Source organism: Podarcis filfolensis (assembly GCF_964270895.1).
Source record: "Podarcis filfolensis genome assembly, chromosome: 9".
Taxonomy (NCBI): domain Eukaryota; kingdom Metazoa; phylum Chordata; class Lepidosauria; order Squamata; family Lacertidae; genus Podarcis; species Podarcis filfolensis.
The window spans coordinates 40,889,808-40,908,034 of NC_139610.1; the positions used below are offsets into that span (position 1 = coordinate 40,889,808).

Genomic DNA, 18,227 nt, shown 5'->3' on the forward strand with positions numbered 1-18,227 from the left:
CACCACAAGAAGTACTGTGTTTCTTTCACATCTGTAAAGGACAAAACTGTGGAGGACCAATTAGGAGAGCTATTTTTCCAAGTCTGCTTCTAGGAATGATGCTAGATCACAACCTAGCATTGTTCTCATGGGGGCCTTTTGAAAGTAAAGGAACGCTACTGCACTGGGACTGGCTGCACATTGAGGAGTGGTGGCTGGAGCCTGGTAACTGGGCACAGGGAGAAGAGGGGTTGGGAAGAAGAAGGGATCAGTGAACTGGGAGAACCTGTAGCGGCCTGGAGGCAAGAGACAGAGGCAGGAGAAGCTGCAGGACTGGAGAGGGATGAACAGGTGCAGGAGGAGGGAGGGACAGGTCAGGCTAGTGGAGGGTCAATTCCTGCTCCGTGATTGCAGTCATGGGATTATTGTCTTTCACATGATGGTATATGTTTTGACTTCACAGAGTGGGAAGTGACAGAGACAGGATGTTTATGTTACTGTGTTCGGTGAAGTGGGACTATTGTCCTTTTTCTCTTTGCTGTCTGATGCTAGAGGAAGCCATGCTGCAGTGCTCTGTGTGTGTTTATATGTAAATAAAGTAGATTAGCCAAAATGCTGAGTTGCTGAGATCTGTTACGCATGATGTGTAAACTCTGCGGATCCCTAAGTGTGCAAGTGTCTGTTGGCATCGGTCGCTGTGATGTTCGGGTTGAAGAAAGCTTTTGAAGCTCCCGAACGATCGATCAGGAGGGAGAGAACACGCCGGTCGGGCATGTGTCTCTACCAGGGTCCTACTCGAGTGTAGGCTGAGCTCCTGACATTCCACACCTCCTCCTGCTGCCCCCATCTCTCCGGCTCCATTGTCTCCTTGGACCAGAACATTGAAGAGAGAGGAGCAGAAGCAGGTTACATGCAGGCAGGGTCTGTGCCTGCTTGCATGCAGCTCAGATAGGGGAGATACATAAGGTGAGGTCGGGGCAGGGGCTGGGTCTCTCTGTTGTGGTAGCTACTGCCTCATCAGGTGCATACCTAGGAGTAGCTGAGAGATGGAGGACTGATGGACATGCCTTTTCCTAACTTGTGAGTGTACTTTAGGCAATAAAGAGTTAAGTCCTCACTCTGTACATTCCCTGCCTGACAGAAGACAGCTGCTCAGGAAGATCCACCTTGTGGGGGGGGGGGGTGGAGTACAGGGGAAACCCTCAGTACCCATTGTTTGGAATAGAAAACCCCTTTCCCTGAAAATTGTAAGCCTTGTCCCCAAATCGCCGTATTTTTCCAAATTTGTCATCAAAAGAATACCACTGCAAAAATGAGGGGGGGGCGCGAATATTTGGCCCGGCTTTATAAATTTATATACCATTTCCACAATAAAACACCAGTCTGGAGGGGCCACTTAAAGTAACAAAACCATTTCCATAAGACTTTGCATTCTAGAATCTTCTCTCTCATTTGGGGAAGGATATTTTAATTCTCATGTTATATTTGCATGTAAGTCTCAAACATGGGAGTGACTCCCAAGGGGTGTGCATATGTCATTCATTGAAATTTAATGTGAGAAACGTCACTCAGTTGGGATTTGCTTTTACATCTGATCTGTTCTGAAGAAAAATTCTTCATCGTTCCTAGGAGGAAAGCTCACAAACACTCCCAGAGAGGAGATGCCTTCAAAGCTCAATTATATACCACTATCTGTATGTAGGAATAACAAGAAAAACAGGATAGTTCACATTCTGACAACAACCTCCTGCTGTGCCGTTCTTTAAGTGCTTCAGGTGGTGTGTATGTGGCACTAACACCACAAACTGACACATTGGACAGGTGAAAGGATGCACACATTTACAATAAAGGTAATCACCACAGAGAGTTCTGTGGTGCCTTAAAGATTATATTTCTGCATTTCAGGGGGTTGGACTAGATGACCCTCGGAGTCCCTTCCAACTCTACAGTTCAGTGATTCTATGATTCTATGGACAACTTCATCCACTTAATCTGATACACTGAGCGTTTTCAGAGTTATATCTACATGTGGTGGTGGGAGCATTGTAAGAAGTAAGGGATCTAGATTTCTGAGCTAACGTAACTATACTAAATTCATAGCAGCCATTCGAATTATTTATACATATAGGTAAAATTAGTAGGTAAGTGACACCCTGGACACTTAAGCCCAGTCAAAGGCTTTCATGACATGCAAATCATTTGTGTTTTTGGTGATTAAGCAGCATATAAATACTACTAAATATATATATGTTTAAATTCTCTTTTTGCACTGTCCATCAGTCTCTGACTTTCACAACCAACGCTCCCCCAACTCCAGCAGTCAGAACCACCCCACCCACCTCCACTGTTAATAATTCTTCCACTAGCTCTTCTGACACACCTAAATACACACTTACCAGGGAATTCAGTGGGGCTTACTCAATTCTGAGGATCACCCCCCCCCCCCCATTCTACTCACGGTAACAAAAGAAGGGTGTGGCAGATGAAGTGAACTCTCCTCCAGGAAAGTTTCAACATAATCAATCTGTTAGATTTTCAGGTGCCACAAGACTATTTGCTGTTTTTTTGTTGCAAAAGATTAAGATCTGGAAATTGTTGAAAAAGAAGGTTGCTTCTCTTCGCTGTATACCTCCAGGCTACTCAAGCGGTAGATGAGGAACTCTATTTCAGACCAACATCTGTGAACTAACTGCAGGGTGACTGAGGCTGTAATCCTAAATACACTTACTAGGGAATAATCCCCACTGAACACCATGGGACTTCTTCCAAAACCAAATATAAAACAAATGGAAGACAAAAAGTCACCAAGTCATAAAAGTGATATAAAAAGAGCCAGCAGGATTAAAGTATTTTAAAAGTTCAGGATTTGTTTTATTTATTTTTTTTAAATAAATTTTTATTAGGGTTTTACAGAAAAGAAAAGTAGAAATTCTCAAAATAAGAAACCATAAGTTACAGAAAAAAGAAACACAAAAAACAGAGAAAAAATCACAACTAATTAAGAAAGATTAAATTTAAACAAAGAAAAAAAAAATAAAACAAATCCATTTTTCCCAATGACCTCAGATTCATATGCTTATGTTCTTGACCTCCTCACGCCTCCCCCCTTTTGTATTCCCATTTAGATATTTAATTCAGCAAATTCTTACCCTTTTTCAAATATTTAAGCTTTATACCATAACAAATTCTATATCAATATTTTCAACCAATTTTCAATGCCTTTTTTGCATAATCTTATTAACTTTTATCACTAATTACCACTTATTACCAATCCAAGCACAGTTTTAGCATTCATTAATTTTATAGTATTTCTGAAGATAGTCTTTGAATTTCTTCTAGTCTTCTTCCACCAACTCTTCTCCCAGGTCTCGGATTCTGCCAGTCATTTCCGCCAGTTCCATATAGTCCATCACCTTCATCTGCCACTCTTCCAGGGTGGGTAGCTCTTGTGTCTTCCAATACTTTGCGATAAGAATTCTTGCTGCTGTTGTTGCATACATAAAGAAAATTCTGTCCTTCTTTGGCACCAATTGGCCCACCATGCCCAGGAGAAAGGCCTCTGGCTTCTTAAGGAATGTATATTTAAATATTTTTTTCATTTCGTTGTATATCATCTCCCAGAAAGCCTTAATCTAAAAGTTCAGGATTTGTTTTAAAAGGGTTTGTGGTGGGCATCAAAATGTCAACAACAGAGATGTCAGAGAGCGTTCCACAGCTGTGGTACCACCCCTGAGATGTCCTGGTATCTACCTACACCTCTTCAAATGGTGAGACACCCATAGGAGTTCACTGAAGATCTTAATGCATTGGTAGATACATATAGAGGCAGACCTTCAAGTATGCCCACATTCCTGCCGTTACATTTCCCTAATATAGCATAGATTTTTACTTTAGGCAAGTGTGAACACGATAGCAATTCCTTTCAGTGGCTGGGGGGGGGGACTGAACTTATGCCATTAAGTGCTTGTGAGAAATAAAAATGGGTTGTAACCTGTCTCCCATACATTTCTAGATTTCTTCCTCAACTTCTCTATTCATAATTAATATCTCTCTTTATCTTGTTCCTTTTGACTATCTTTGTTCTTTCCAAGTTAAATTATTTACCACCACCTCTTCTTTTCATTTAAGCTCTCTTTATCTTGTGAGCTGCTTTCCTTTATTCTGAAATCTCTGCTGTCTAAACGCATAATCAGTTGACATCCACTGCCGTATGGCTTAAAAACCTCGGTGGGTTCGTGAAAATCATTTAACTGTGTACTTATTTGATCGTAAGGTAGGTCATGTGGATAAGGAGCCAGCATACTTCAGAGAGATGTGAATTAAAAGGTCAAGGACTTCAGATCACCACTGAAGGAAACCTTTACACATCACTCCTGCCAGCCACAGCGGACTTTCATTAGGCCTAGCAACAGATATATTTTAGCAGAATAACAGTTTAAACCAATTAGCTAATGAAACAAGGATTTTTAATAATATTCAATAAATTTTGTTTGTTCCATCTGCTTGAAGATGTATTTAAAACAACATCCTTCCATAGCTTGACCAACCCGAACACAGCTCTACAGCTACGTAAAGTGCTTTGCCAGTTAGTTGACAATTTCTCCTTTTTTTGCAGCCCTGGAGTGATATTCTTACAGGATGATAATATGATATTTGAGGCCTCCAAATTTTTTCTCTTTCACACATGAGGAAGCTGTGGAATGGAGAAGTTTAAAAGAGTCAAATGTTTTCTTTCACTGTTCCTTCCTTCTCACTGTACTCAAACAACAGCAGAAGTTTGAGAAAATCAAGGATGGAGCAACACTGAGGGGCCATTTTTAAAAACAAACACACCAGTTTTATCAAGGAAAAGTAGCAGAGATTGTTACAACACAGAAGTTAACACTACAGCGCTAACACAGCCTTTCCCAACTCCCTTGTTGTTGTACTCAAACCTTGTTTATATGGCCACTTCTCCATCCTAGTGTCACCCTTCCATCACACTTCTCAAACCTCTGCTATTGTTCAAAACCGGCATTCCCCCCCCCCTTGTTTTTCTCTATTCCTGCCTTCTCTTTTGCTCCCCTGCCCCACCTTGACCATGCAAATCAGGACTGTGATGAGGCACTATAAATTCTCCAATGGGGGCTGCACTCTGATTTCATGCAAATCCAGGATTACAGTGTGGCGCTACATACTGTATCATGCAACAGGGGCTGTGTGGTGACCGCCTTGCATTTTTGTTATACGGTATATAGAAAGATACACACACACACACACACACACACAGAGAGAGAGAGGGGGGGGGTTAAAACAGCTTTGAACAAGTGCAACTTGTGCAATACAGTGAATGTGGCACAGATACCATCATGGTTTATCACATCTTTTGATAAAGGAAAAAGACTGAAGGGAAAACAAACAAATAAAAATAATAATGAAGTACAGTACTGGGGCTTGGAGGATCAGAGTTTATACTGTGCTATCAGCATCTATGGAGCCTTACAGAGTTTCATTGGCAAAAATGGAAAGGTCTTTTCCCCCAGGGGGGCTTACAATGTAAAAAAAGACAATGTGGGAAACAAAAGGAGTTGGGGAGCTTACGGCAAGAGACACAAAGGACCAGGGATGAATGTGAGAAAATGCACTACCTAAATTTTGATGATGTTTGAAAATGGAGATTAAGAAATTAAGCCAGAGGCTTTACAGAAATGGATATTGAGGAAGGATCTGAAGGACAATGAAGAAATGGCAACACATATATGTTCTAAGAGAGTATTTTATTATATGCTTTATTAGCAGAGATTTGTTTAACATTGAAATAAGCCCACTGACTTTCAGGTAAAGTACAGAAGAGGATCATATATATTTTCGTAAGTCTGGGAGCAATCTTATTCAGCAGGAACTCATACATAATGAAACAGAATAAATCACAAGAGATTAAGTTGTCTTTAGTTTATAATAGGTGTGCCCTTTCCCCAAGGAATGGCAGATGTTTCAGAATCCAGTCAGGTCAAGGCTTTCAGTAGCAGAGCGTTGTATTTGCCACTAATGGTTTTATAGAATTATTAAATTAGTCATTACCCTAAAGCTAATTCTTTTCTGATTCTGGCTGTATACCACTTTTGATTGTTTGAAAAATAGCTATGTGAAAAGCAGTCTTTTTTAAGAGACTTGTATAGACTGCCTGTTATCCCCCTCTCCTGCAACCGTGATGACTTAGCAGAGCAGACCTGTCTCTTCCTTTTCTAGTCTCAGAGAAGTGCTGATCTGTGAGGAGGAAAGAGCAACTGAGAACTCAAGTTACCAGTTCAAAGAGCACAGCATTCTCTTCTAGCCATAAAAGGCTGGCAAACTCTAAGACTAGGAGATAAATTGAATGAGTGCTCCCAAGCCATGCATGGACAGGAGCAGTTAGTGGATGCTCACCCAAGAAACACTTGCTACTTATCTGAAGCAGGTGAATGACAAAATATAGGACTGTATAAAACGCAGATAACATAATTTGGAGGACCAAAAATGGTAAGAAATGGATATCTTCCCTGAGGCAAGCAACCAGAATCCTTTGCTTCTACTGTTTGTTTGGGAAGTTAAGCTGTTTTAAGTTTTGATGGTTGCTGCCTTTAAGCTGCCACTCTTATTTCCCAGCCACTTGCATGTAAGCCTCACTGAGTAGACATGCATAGGCTTGCACTGCTGTCTACACCTTTACAGTGGTACCTCGGGTTAAGTACTTAATTCGTTCCGGAGGTCCGTACTTAACCTGAAACTGTTCTTAACCTGAAGCACCACTTTAGCTAATGGGGCCTCCTGCTGCTGCCGCGCCGCCAGAGCCCGATTTCTGTTCTTATCCTGAAGCAAAGTTCTTAACCTGAAGCACTATTTCTGGGTTAGCGGAGTGTGTAACCTGAAGCGTATGTAACCTGAAGCGTATGTAACCCGAAGTACCACTGTATTTCCTGTCTCTCACTCTCCAATACAGGGGTGCCAACCTGAACAAAATATTGGGTAGGAGGTTAGGTAAGCCACACCCCACACAATCGATTCCCATGACGTGGCGCGCACACAGCAACTGAATGGCAATGCCCATCAACTTTTGGGGGCTCCAGCCCCCTCAAATATTTTATTGTGGTAGCTGAAGGGACCACTGCCCCGAGCTGGCTCCTATGCTCCAGTATAATTGCTAATGTTTTCCTTCTTAATGAATTGCTCCTTGTTGCTTATATACTGCTTGGTATATGCATTATGTGTGCTCCTGAAAGGACAGGCTCTAAGAACTGGTGGTGCTTTCCACTCAATGGGAGCAGCAAGAATTAGCAAGGTAGGAAGCTACTTTATACTGAGTCAGACCAACTGTCCACATAGCCAGTACTGTCTATATTGGCTGGAAGCAGCTCTTCAAGGTTTCAGACAGGAAGTCTCTCTTGACCATGCTGGAGATGCTGAGGATTGAAGCCAGGACATTTTGCATGCAATGCCATATGCTTTACCATTGAGTCATGGCCCATCCCTGATAGTTACAGGTGAACCATCACACAGAGGCTGTGCCACACCTTCAACATATATACATACACTAAAGCATAAATGCCAAAGAACAGCTGCTCTATGTCAGCAACTTTTGTGTCTGAATGCAAATACAGAAAAATTTTGCAAATCAGCCTCTGGCTCAGAATATACACACACCTCAAAACAAAACTGCACAGAGGATACAGAGAGAAATTCTGCTAGGTAACACTATCTATCTATCTATCTATCTAATTCTTATTTGTTAATTTAATTTATGAATCACTTTTTACAATTTATAAACATACTATAAAAACAGCTATAAATAGCTTATATACAGTGCAAAACAAAACCATAGAAAGACATTCATTTTGTATTGTTTTTAAACCTAAGGCAAGAGGTGTTTTGATCCAGCTAGAAAAATCTGTTGGAGCAAAAATGCCTTCACTTGTTTCCAGAAAGTTAGTAGGCACCTATTGCATCTCAACAGGGATGCTACTCCACAAAACAGAAGCAGCCACACTAAAGGTCTTACTCTATGTTATGGGGAGAGCTTCTGATACTTTGGGGACTCTTAAGGAGAGAAACTCTTTGCAAAAGACATTGGTCTACTGGGAATATAAGAGAAAAGGCAGTCCCTCAAGGAAATAGGACCTGGGCTACATTGGGGCTTATATATTAGTACCAAAACCTTGAATTAGCCTGGTAGCAGATTGACAGCCAGTGCAAATTCCACAGACTAGGTGTTATGTGCTGGTGGTAGTTTGCCTCACAAGCAACCTAGCCACTGCATTCTGTGCAAGCTCAAGGGTAGCCCCACACAGAGTGAATCAGAGTCATTCAGTTGTGAGGTCATCAATGCACAGACAACTGGGGTCAAGCTATCTCAATCTAGGAATGGCCTCAGCTCTCTTACTAGCTGAACCTGATAAAATGTACCCCTAGCCACTGAGATCACCTGGATCTAGAATTGTCCCCAGAAGTATTTTTCTCTCTTAATGCAAATGCGCTTGAAAGCACATCAGCTTTGGCCCTATAATGCCTAAATTATCCTTTTTTCCAACAGGAGATGGATTTACAACCAGTAGAAAACGTGCTCTTCTATAAACAAAGGTATCTTCCTTTTTATATATATATGCTTACACCCACGATTAAGATTTGAGCACTGCTCCTTTGTCACACTTCTGTTTCCCCAATAAAGGAGATCACCTTCTCTATTAATCCTAAGCATGTTAATTCTGAAGTCCCACTCAGTTGGCTGCAGGTAAGGCAACTGCCTCAGATGGCAGGATCCACAGATGACAGGATCCACATTGTTGAGTCGGAAGGGCTCCACCTAGTCCAACCCCTTGCAGTGCAAGAATCTCAACACACACGTCCCCCACCCCCCATTTGAGGGGGCCGCATTGCTTGCTGTTTAACAGCAATGCGTTATTTTGCAACCATTTATATATGCAACCATTTCAAGACCGTTCCTCTGTAAAGCTTCCAAATGCATTCTTGTGGTGGGGAGCAGATGCGCTTCTACTCCGCAAGGGGTCCAGATTGGGGATTCCGTTTGCACCAACGCTAGCAGCCCGTCGAGATAAGCCAACACTTCCCCACGTCCTTGGAACTTTCATAGCCGAAGCGGCGGCGACCTGGCTTTAAAATATGGCAACCTTCAATAGCGGCGCGCTTTGCACCTTCAGGTGCCCGAGAAGCAGGCCCCGCCCCGCACAAACCGGCCAGCCAATCCTGCCTCTCTCTTCGCCACGAGCCCAACTCCCGGGAAACGCGTCCCACTCCAGGAAACTGAAAGCTCCGCCCCGCCCTCCCCACGTCAAGCGCGTCGCGTCGGCGAACGGGCGTAAAGTCTCGAAGAAGCGCGCAGCCCCGCACCAACCGCCGCTCGCGAGGTTACCGTTGCCTTTCCCCCTCCCCCACGAGCAGGCGCGGGGCCTCGCTGTCCCGCGCGCCGCTGGCGGGCGAAGGGGCTGCCGGGAGTTTCTCTCGCGCGCGCCTTCCCCGCTGTGAGGGAAAGAGGGCTCGGGCATTTTTCTCCCGTCTGACTGACGGGCTCTTTCGCGCTATATGCCGGCGACGCGGTGGCTGCTGCTGCTGAAGAGCTTCCCCGCGGGCTGCGGGGCGTTTCTCGGGAGCCGGCCTCTCTCTGCCTTCGTCCAGCCTCAGCCGCCGCCGTACCTCGTCGCTTGCCGGCTTCCAGAGATGGCGTGCGAGTCTATTAGTAGGCGCGTGGTAGTGATGGCGGCTTTCAGGGAGACTTTTCCTGTCACTGGATACTGTTCCTACTACCGGCGGCGGCGGCGGGAGCAGCTTCTAAGTAGCCCCGCTGCTGCTGCTGCTTCCATGCTGCACAGCCCTTCTGCAGGAGGGGCCAAAGGGAAGTCTTGACCAACTCCCCGCCTTCCTCCTCCCCTCCCTTTCCTAGCTGCCTGCAGCCGCGGGAGTCTCGCGGCCACGCCGCCGCCGCCACCATGGGCTTTTTGGACAGGCTGAGGAAAGACTGGTTCATTCTCGGAATAGTCCTGGTCATCACGGTGGCCAAGCTGGAGCCGGCCTTTGGGGTGAAAGGGGGTAAGTCTGGCCGTGGGCATGCCGTTGCCTCATGAAATGCGTGTCAGCCCTGGATTCCACCCCCCCTCACATGCCCAACTCGCTTGTTTGCAAACAAAGAGGAAATTGGGATTTTTAAATATATATTAAAAAGTCGGGTGTCGGGTATATGGGGTCCATTGCAAAATGTTGCGCTCTCCACACCGTAGCAGAACTGAAGGAAGCCCACGGCCCGAATATCTGCACGCTGCTTGGGGTTTGCTATCCGATCCCTTTTTTCTTTTGGCCGCTGCAGCCATTCTGAGGTTTAGTATAGCTCTTCCTTAGCGCTCCAAAACTCTTCGGCAGAGGAGCTGCGTTGACACGTTGCACACTAGGAGCGAGCGAGACGACCCAACTTCCGCGTGGTGACACCCAGCAAGCAGGAGGGGCTGAGCTCTGGGGCGGGTTGAGCAAACTTAAGTCCCAGCAACAGATAACATTGAAGGAGATACGTGGACTCCTTTAAAAAATGATGATAATAAATTTGATAACTGCAAGCACCAAGCAGTTGCAAAAAAAGGGACAGGGATTTAACTCCCTCACTCCTCAAATCGCCTTTATTGTTTCCCAGCCAGTGTAGAAACTTAAAAGTACATTGACTAGCTGGAAACTCTTGTTCTGCTATTAGGCTATGTAAATGAACATGGAGAGGGGGAAGTCATTCCCAGATTGGGAAATTATTGGGTTTGATGTAATCCTTGTATGCTCCCACCTTAAAAAATGTGTGTGTGCATCAATAATTTTCACAGTAATAGTTGGTAAAACATAATTCAGAGGAGGTAGTTTTTCACATCCGTGAGGACTGAGTTAACAATGAACTTAAACAAATACACTTGTTAACAGGGAGCAACTTCCTTACTTCCACGTACTATATCCATTTCACCTGGGAAAATTACTTCTGTTGAATCTGGGATAATTACTCCTCTTCCAGAGAGAATTACTTGGAATGCATGAATTATGTATAGCCATTCCCCTAGTGCATGAGCGAGCTTATAAAGCAGTTGTGTTAGTTTTGTTTTCTTCAAATTATGGGGAAGAGCAAACTTCATTACCATTGGGCCCTTTTAAAAGCATATAAGTCCTGAACACACCACCAAAAACTGTTGTGAATAAAGCACATAGACTGCCTGTGACTCAGTAATACTGTCTATGTCTGTTGCACAAAGAAAGAAGCTTGAATATTAAGACTCAGTTTGTGGATTTGCTAAATAGCCGTTGACATACCATAAATGTACAAGCTGTTCTTGTTCAAGTGTCAAAATGAAATATTGAGCACTGAGTCGAAAATATGAGTAGGAACATCTTCCTTTTTATTTTAAAATGTACTGGTGAGTACTTAATGCCATATCCTCTCAATTAGTGTGTGCCAGTGATGTGGGATGGAAAATTTCCAAATGCTTAATTTTTATCTGCATAAAATGTTCTCTTTCAGGAGTTCATTAGAAAAAATGAATGAGTGCCCAATTGCAAATACAGTTAAGGCAAACTTGGCAGTTTCAAAGTTTTCTTTACTAAATGCAAGTAAAATAAACTTGCTAAATTAGATCACTCCCTCGGGATGCAAACTGACATTTTTCTTATGCACGTTAGCTTAATTTCCATAGAATTCCCCCTCCCTATTATCTTATGCATGTATACATGAAAGTAAGTCCTACTCATTTTGTCCCTAATGGAGTGGCAAGATGTAAGAAGTGGATGCAGCTCTGACAAAGCTATACTTGCTGAAATATTTTCTACACAGATTTCTGTTAAAATTGTAGGATACCTGTTTTCTCTTTTTCATCTGGTCACCTATCCTGCTTCCAGGTAAGCATGCATAGGACGTTGCTGTCACGTTTTGAAAATGGCAGGAAACAAAAAAGCTTTGAAATTGATGCAAGGCAAATGGCTCTTTTAGCTAAAACTTATATAAAATGTATAGCTTACTTGGCCTGCAGATTCAACCACTTGCTTTAGCTTTTTTGTTCTATTTATCTTCTAATTTTGTGGCCAATTTTTAGATATCCCAGAAAATATTTATTGTCTCATAGCACATGGCTTTGTAGGAAGAGCTGCTAACTTTTGTGTAGAGCTTAACAAAAATATATTTTAAATAATGCTATGAGTTTAATTCTGCAGATTTTACTATGGGAGTGCTCCAGTGTTTAAAGAGGATTATCTGTTAAAGTGGTAATTTTAAACTGGACAGTGGGGCATTTTGTCACATACCTTTTCCTCTTCAGTGCATCGGAGCACATTTACTGATGTAATTCCCACTCAGTTCAGTGACTTTTTATTTTATCTGTGGTGATCCAGACTTGGCTCCTGCAGTTGCATCTGTCATATATCACTGGTCTTCTGCCATCTGTAAGCTTGACAGCCTTTCAGTAGCCGGGCTAACTAGTCTTAGGCAGTTATTCTTTCGAGGTTTTTGGCCAGCAATTGTTTACAAATGTATTGAGCATTGCATTTAATCACTCTTCATTTATTAAGGAACTTTTATGTCCAGGAGACCACTTCTTTCCCTATATCTGACTGCAGGTTAAGAGCACACTTTCCAATCTAGTTTTCTGCCAGGTTGGCTTATACTGCCCAGTGGAAGGCTGGAACCTGGACATGAAGTTCTTGGTTTCTTAATCTTCAGTTCCATGACTTCATATATTTTGCACATGAATTTAGAAATGTTGTAATTAACCCTGAGTCAGAAATCTGGCTTAATAATGGCTAGTAATCTGTTCTGTGGTAGGTAGCATGTTGTGTTTCATTGTTTTGGTAATGAAGAATTGCTTTGCTCCATTGAGAAAACACTGGTTCCCAGGAGGTTCTGATGCATTTTATGGAAGACATAAAGTGTTGATACTTCCACATTTGCCTGTATGTCAATTCAGTGAAATGTGAGGATTGTTTGCCTGGTGTTCAGGATAAATAACAGAATCACAGAACTGTAGAGTTGGATGGGATCCCCCAAGGGTTATCTAGCCCAGCCCCTTGCAAAGCAGGAATCTCAACATAGAATACAAACTTTACATTTCAAAAAAGTCTACAAAAATAGTGTCAACTAAGGATTCATTCTGTTGCCCAGTTAGAGAAATTGACTGTGTTGATTGTTTGATTAAATGTGAAACAATTGGCATATACATAAAAACAGTAGTTATAAACCAAGGCACATATTTCTTTTCTCGAGTTGATGTGCATGTGTGATGTATCTGAGAAAGAAGAAAGCCTCTTCTAAGATAGCGTTTGCTACCTACAATTTGTATAATTGTATTAATGATAAGCTTTTTAAAAAAGTGCTAGCCAATTAATTGGGACTTTTAAATTTATTTCCTTTAGCATGATTTATATACCACTTCATAAATAAAAACAATCTCTAAGCAGCTTACATTAAAAAATAGTTCATGAAACAATTACGTAGTTAATGAAACACTTTTTAATTGATTTTTACAACTGATTGTACCAGCATTATAGCCCTGCTAAGGATGCTTTGAGGCATAGCATTTTGTGAGTGATTAGCACTGACTTAGAACAGTAGCCATTTACCAGTAAGTGCGCCAGTCTTTCCATAATGCTCATCCCACGCAGGTTACTTCTAGGCCATATGAACCAGCAGGAACAGTACAGCTGGAGCAATTACCATGGTGTCAAAACAGTGATAGTACCTCTAAATTTTTACTTTCCCTGCGGTCCTTCTTTTTTCAGTTCTGCCAGTGCTGCTAGAAACAACAATGGAAAACTTCCTAAAACTGACTAATGACACTCCTAAGGGAACACTATCCACATACCTTAAGGAGGTGTGGGGAGGGAACATTATTTGAATTTATTCAGTGTATCAGCCAGAAGTGAACATCGATAGCTTTTCTGTTTTCCCTGCTAACAGTATAACAAATGCACAATATTTACTGTATTTTTGGTTGCCAAATATCTAAAGTTCTTTGGGTGACATATAGCATATAATAAAAACAATGAAATACAAAACACAATTCTAAAAAGTAGCATTAAAACAATGAATATAAAACTGAACTAAAATCAAAGCCACAACAAAAACATTCCAGGTGTGAAACAAGGGTAAAAGCATCAGATTTAAAAGACCTGTGAGAATAAAAAGGTCTTTGCCTGGCACTGAAACATACTGCTTATTTATTATGTGAGCCAGACATCTCTCAAGGAACCAAAAAGAGGTCTAGGTTATCTCATCTCTTCAAAACTAAAGAACAGTTTTTTGTTGCTGAGAGAATGCAGTTCTTTCACCAGTTAGCCAAACTGTGCAATTAAATGTACTGCCCGTAATGCTGTTGCACATATAGTGTGAGGGCCTATTGGACAGTGCTTGTGACATCATTAATGGGCGATAATGGATAAGCCCACTGTTTGCAAGCTCTTGTGTGTTAAAACTGCTCGGAAATTAGTCAGCATGGAGAAGCCCCTTACTACTTTCTCGTCCCACCCACTTTCTATTCCATGTTGTGTACATCTCTTGTGAACTATAGGGCACTATATAGCTCAAGTATTCCACTACCATCATCTTTGTAGTGATTCCCATCCCCCATTCATTATGTGTGAATTTGATATTGAATTGTTGACTTTGTATTTGGACTTGCTGGATTACTCTGCAAAGATTAAAATCAATAGGAGCTGGATTTCAACTGCTTGTCCAGATATGAACCCCTATTTTCCCCTATTGAAAATACACATTAGGACAGCACAGAATCTAACTTACAGTAATTTACAAGAAGTAATTATAAAAGCTGCAATTGGGACGCAGGTGGCGCTGTGGGTTAAACCACAGAGCCTAGGACTTGCCGATCAGAAGGTCGGCGGTTCGAATCCCCGCGACGGGGTGAGCTCCTGTTGCTCGGTCCCTGCTCCTGCCAACCTAGCAGTTCAAAAGCACGTCAAGTGCAAGTAGATAAATAGGTACTGTTCCGGCGGGAGGTAAATGGCGTTTCCGTGTGCTGCTCTGGTTCGCCAGAAGCGGCTTAGTCATGCTGGCCGCATGACCCGGAAGCTGTCTGTGGACAAACGCCGGCTCCCTCGGCCTATAGAGCGGGATGAGCTCGCAACCCCAGAGTTAATCACGACTGGACCTAATGGTCAGGGGTCCCTTTACCTGTACCTTTAATTATAAAAGCTAGGCCTTTCTTCATAGCTGGTTTTACGGGGGGGGGGGGTTTAATGTTAAAGAAGGCCTTTGCTTTTATTCTTTAGATCACAAGTCTGTTAGATTTTTGTTTCTGCAATATCCAAATCTTATTACTTCCTTGTCTCTGTCACTCCTTTGTATATGAATCATAACCCTTCATATTGATCTTGAATGCATTGACTGCACTCTGGTAGAGCTGGGCTGCTTCTGCACTTCTGCTCTTGGCTATGGGAAGAGAAGAAGCCAGTAAGCTTTTAACCTCATATAGTCTTCAGTGGGAACCACATAATAATGTGTGTGTGTGTGGAGGGGCCTGTAAGTCTTATGTGGATATCAATCTTGGATGTCTTGGTTTATTTTTGTTTATTTTTTGTATTTGTATTTTCAGGACCACTGAAACCAGAAATCACCATCACATACATAGCTGTTTCAGCTATATTCTTTAACAGTGGGCTCTCGTTGAAAACTGAGGTACTGCAAATGAATGTTAATCTTTCTTTTTTTGTTGATGGGAGCATCAGGCTGCTAATGGCATAGTACCAACAGCAGTCAATATGTGCTTGTAGTTTTAGGAGACTATATGCATCAAGAGTGGGAGAAAAAGATGTAATGGATTACATCCCTGTACCCATAAATGACTGTCACAAGGTCCCTTATTGCTTCTGTATTAAACTTGATATTTTGCTGTTAGTTTAACATGGAAATTATCTGTATGGATTGTGTTGAGTCTACACCTGCAATCCTACAGTGGGTCATTTGCAAAGTATTTACTTGGAGTCATTTTATTGATTCAAATGGAACTTGGGTCCCAGAGAATTGTGATCAGGCGACTCTAATTTTGGTAACACAGGTGTTTCAGAGCTGATTCTGCTAGTATGGGCATGTGGCTAATAAACTGGCATTGAACCAGCACCAGCTGAACAGCCCATGTGATCTATTGAAGTTAGGTATATTTCAGAGCAATGACATCCTGTTTTCCCCACGCTCCTAATTATGCATTGCAGCATGACCTTGGTGTGTGGGCAGCTTTTGTAAACGTGTTTAATATCACCACTTATCTCCAGCTGTTGTAAGTTTGTTCCCAATTTATTATTTCTCCATGTGTAATCTGAGGCTCAGAATTTAAGTCCTGCAGTATTTATGTGGTAAAGTAGGCTTGGAGCCACCTTACATAACACTGGATGGCTTTTTGCTAAGTCATTTGGGGGGGGATTAGCTTTAGATAACAGGGTTGTTTATTTAGGGTCATAGCTTCACAGATATTGAAAATATTGTTGCACTAGGACTAGCCATTTATATACATGCATATATATGCTAGCTAGTCTTTTTTTGGGTGGAGGCAGGGCTAACCTTTGGTGAAGTCTTGCTGCTATGTGAAGCTCTAAAGCAGCTTTCCCCAACCCTGGGTCACCAGATGTTGTACTGTAATTCTCATCATACCAGACTGTTGGCCATGCTGGCTAGGGATAATGGGAGTTGGACTCAAAACACCTGGGGACCCAAAGTTTTAGAAGACTGCTCTAAAGTCTATTTTTTTTAAACATTGTAGGTACAGGTGTCACCTGTCCAGTTGTTATAATGTTTAATTTGAATGTGTATTTTACTATTAATCCAGCTTATGCTTAGTTTTGACAATGGGTGATTAAAAATTTGCATGCATCAGGACAGATGAAGCAAAGATCCTTTTTTACAGAATTGGAGAATAGGCTTTTTGAAGCAATATGTATCTGACATATATAATAATGATACCAACTTAAGCAATACAAAATAGAACTGACTTCAGCTGTTAAAACTGCAACCTCTTCTTCTCTTGTTGCTTTGTAGGAGCTGACAAGTGCTTTGATGCATGTGAAATTGCATCTTTTTGTCCAGATCTTCACACTTGTATTCTTCCCAACAGCAATATGGCTATTTCTTCAGCTGTTATCTATCACACCTATAAATGAATGGCTTTTAAAAGGGTATGTTTTAACATCTAAAGGGTGAAATATTTATGGCTGCTTTTCCAGAAATGTGCTTTCGGTATCATTAGGGCTGATTTTTCCCTCCTGTGTACGTGATTTTTCTGCGTACGTTCATGCTTTGACACTTGCTGTTGGAAAAAAAATATGTATGCAAAACATTACTCTTTCAAAATCTTGGTCTCATGTATCCAAAGACTTGGCAGCTAATTTTATATGTAGGGACTTACTCAGCAGATCATGCCTCTTCTTGACAAGCCTTCTGTATTGAATTTGCTAGTTTAGGTTTCAAGGACTAGGAGTAAAAATGGGGGGAAATTGGTGGTAGAATAGAAGCTTAACTGTTTGAGTATGTATGAAACAGAATATGTTTTTTCTACGATGGTCTGTTGACCCATGGGAAAAGTCAGTCAGGGGTCACAGTTGATGGCAGGCAGTGCCAGGGCCAAAAGCGAGTAGAGCCGGCAAGATTACATGGTGATCTCTCTCTTTAGCTATTAGCTTCCCAGCATCTTGAATTATTTTTTCACACTCTCAGATTCTGACTAAGAAAAGTCCTTTGCCATGATGGTAATTGTTTTTCAATGCAGTATGCCCCTCCCCCATTTTATCTGTAAATGCTTTCAGAGATCAAGAGCTATAGAAAATTGCAGTGTATGAATATGGCTGTCAATGTGAAGAAAAAATATCAAGCACCATATTGCAGCATATTCAGCTAAATTCTGTAATGAAAGCAGTTCAAGTTGTATCCTTTTCTAGAAGTACTCTTTTTTTGCCTCTAAGGAACATAGCTGCTTTATTTATTTATTTATTTAGTGCGCCAGTATGCTACCGTTCCATCTGCGTATTGCTCATGGCAGATGATAAAAAGAAAATCAGAATACAAACTGAAACATACTCAAAATACACCATAAAAACCACACACCAATGACTGCACCAGTCATGCATACAAGCAGTGGAAATGGAAAATGATTAAAAATCGGTTTGATCCCAAAGAGGACTTCATTGAGGGCGGAGGAAGCCCCAAAGAGAACAGAGGCGCAGCAGGGCTTTGTTAAGGCTGCTCAGGCTCCCTGCCTAGTAGCTGACAT

At 41.9% G+C, this 18,227-nt stretch overlaps 1 protein-coding gene and 1 long non-coding RNA gene across 11 annotated transcripts in view; one reads left to right on the forward strand and one right to left on the reverse strand.

Annotated features, from left to right (window-relative positions):
• Positions 1-5,716: 5,716 nt before the first annotated feature.
• The window catches only part of LOC310770570, a 188,744-nt gene continuing 176,233 nt past the window's right edge, over positions 5,717-18,227 (reverse strand). The window contains exon 2 of the long non-coding RNA XR_014552281.1: positions 5,717-6,926. This is a non-coding gene — a long non-coding RNA (uncharacterized lncRNA). The remainder of the gene's footprint in view (positions 6,927-18,227) is intronic.
• The window catches only part of SLC10A7 (solute carrier family 10 member 7), a 132,677-nt gene continuing 122,302 nt past the window's right edge, over positions 7,853-18,227 (forward strand). For 7 of the 10 annotated variants that reach the window (XM_083631299.1, XM_083631301.1, XM_083631303.1 and 4 more), the window contains exons 1-3: positions 9,305-10,035; positions 15,564-15,646; positions 17,000-17,136. In XM_083631299.1, coding sequence (XP_083487425.1) covers positions 9,936-10,035; positions 15,564-15,646; positions 17,000-17,136 — 320 coding nt within the window. In that variant the 5' untranslated portion in view covers positions 9,305-9,935. Of the gene's footprint in view, positions 10,036-15,563; positions 15,647-16,999; positions 17,137-18,227 lie in introns of all 10 variants that reach the window. The other 3 variants (XM_083631302.1, XM_083631304.1, XM_083631305.1) reach the window with 3 other exon arrangements.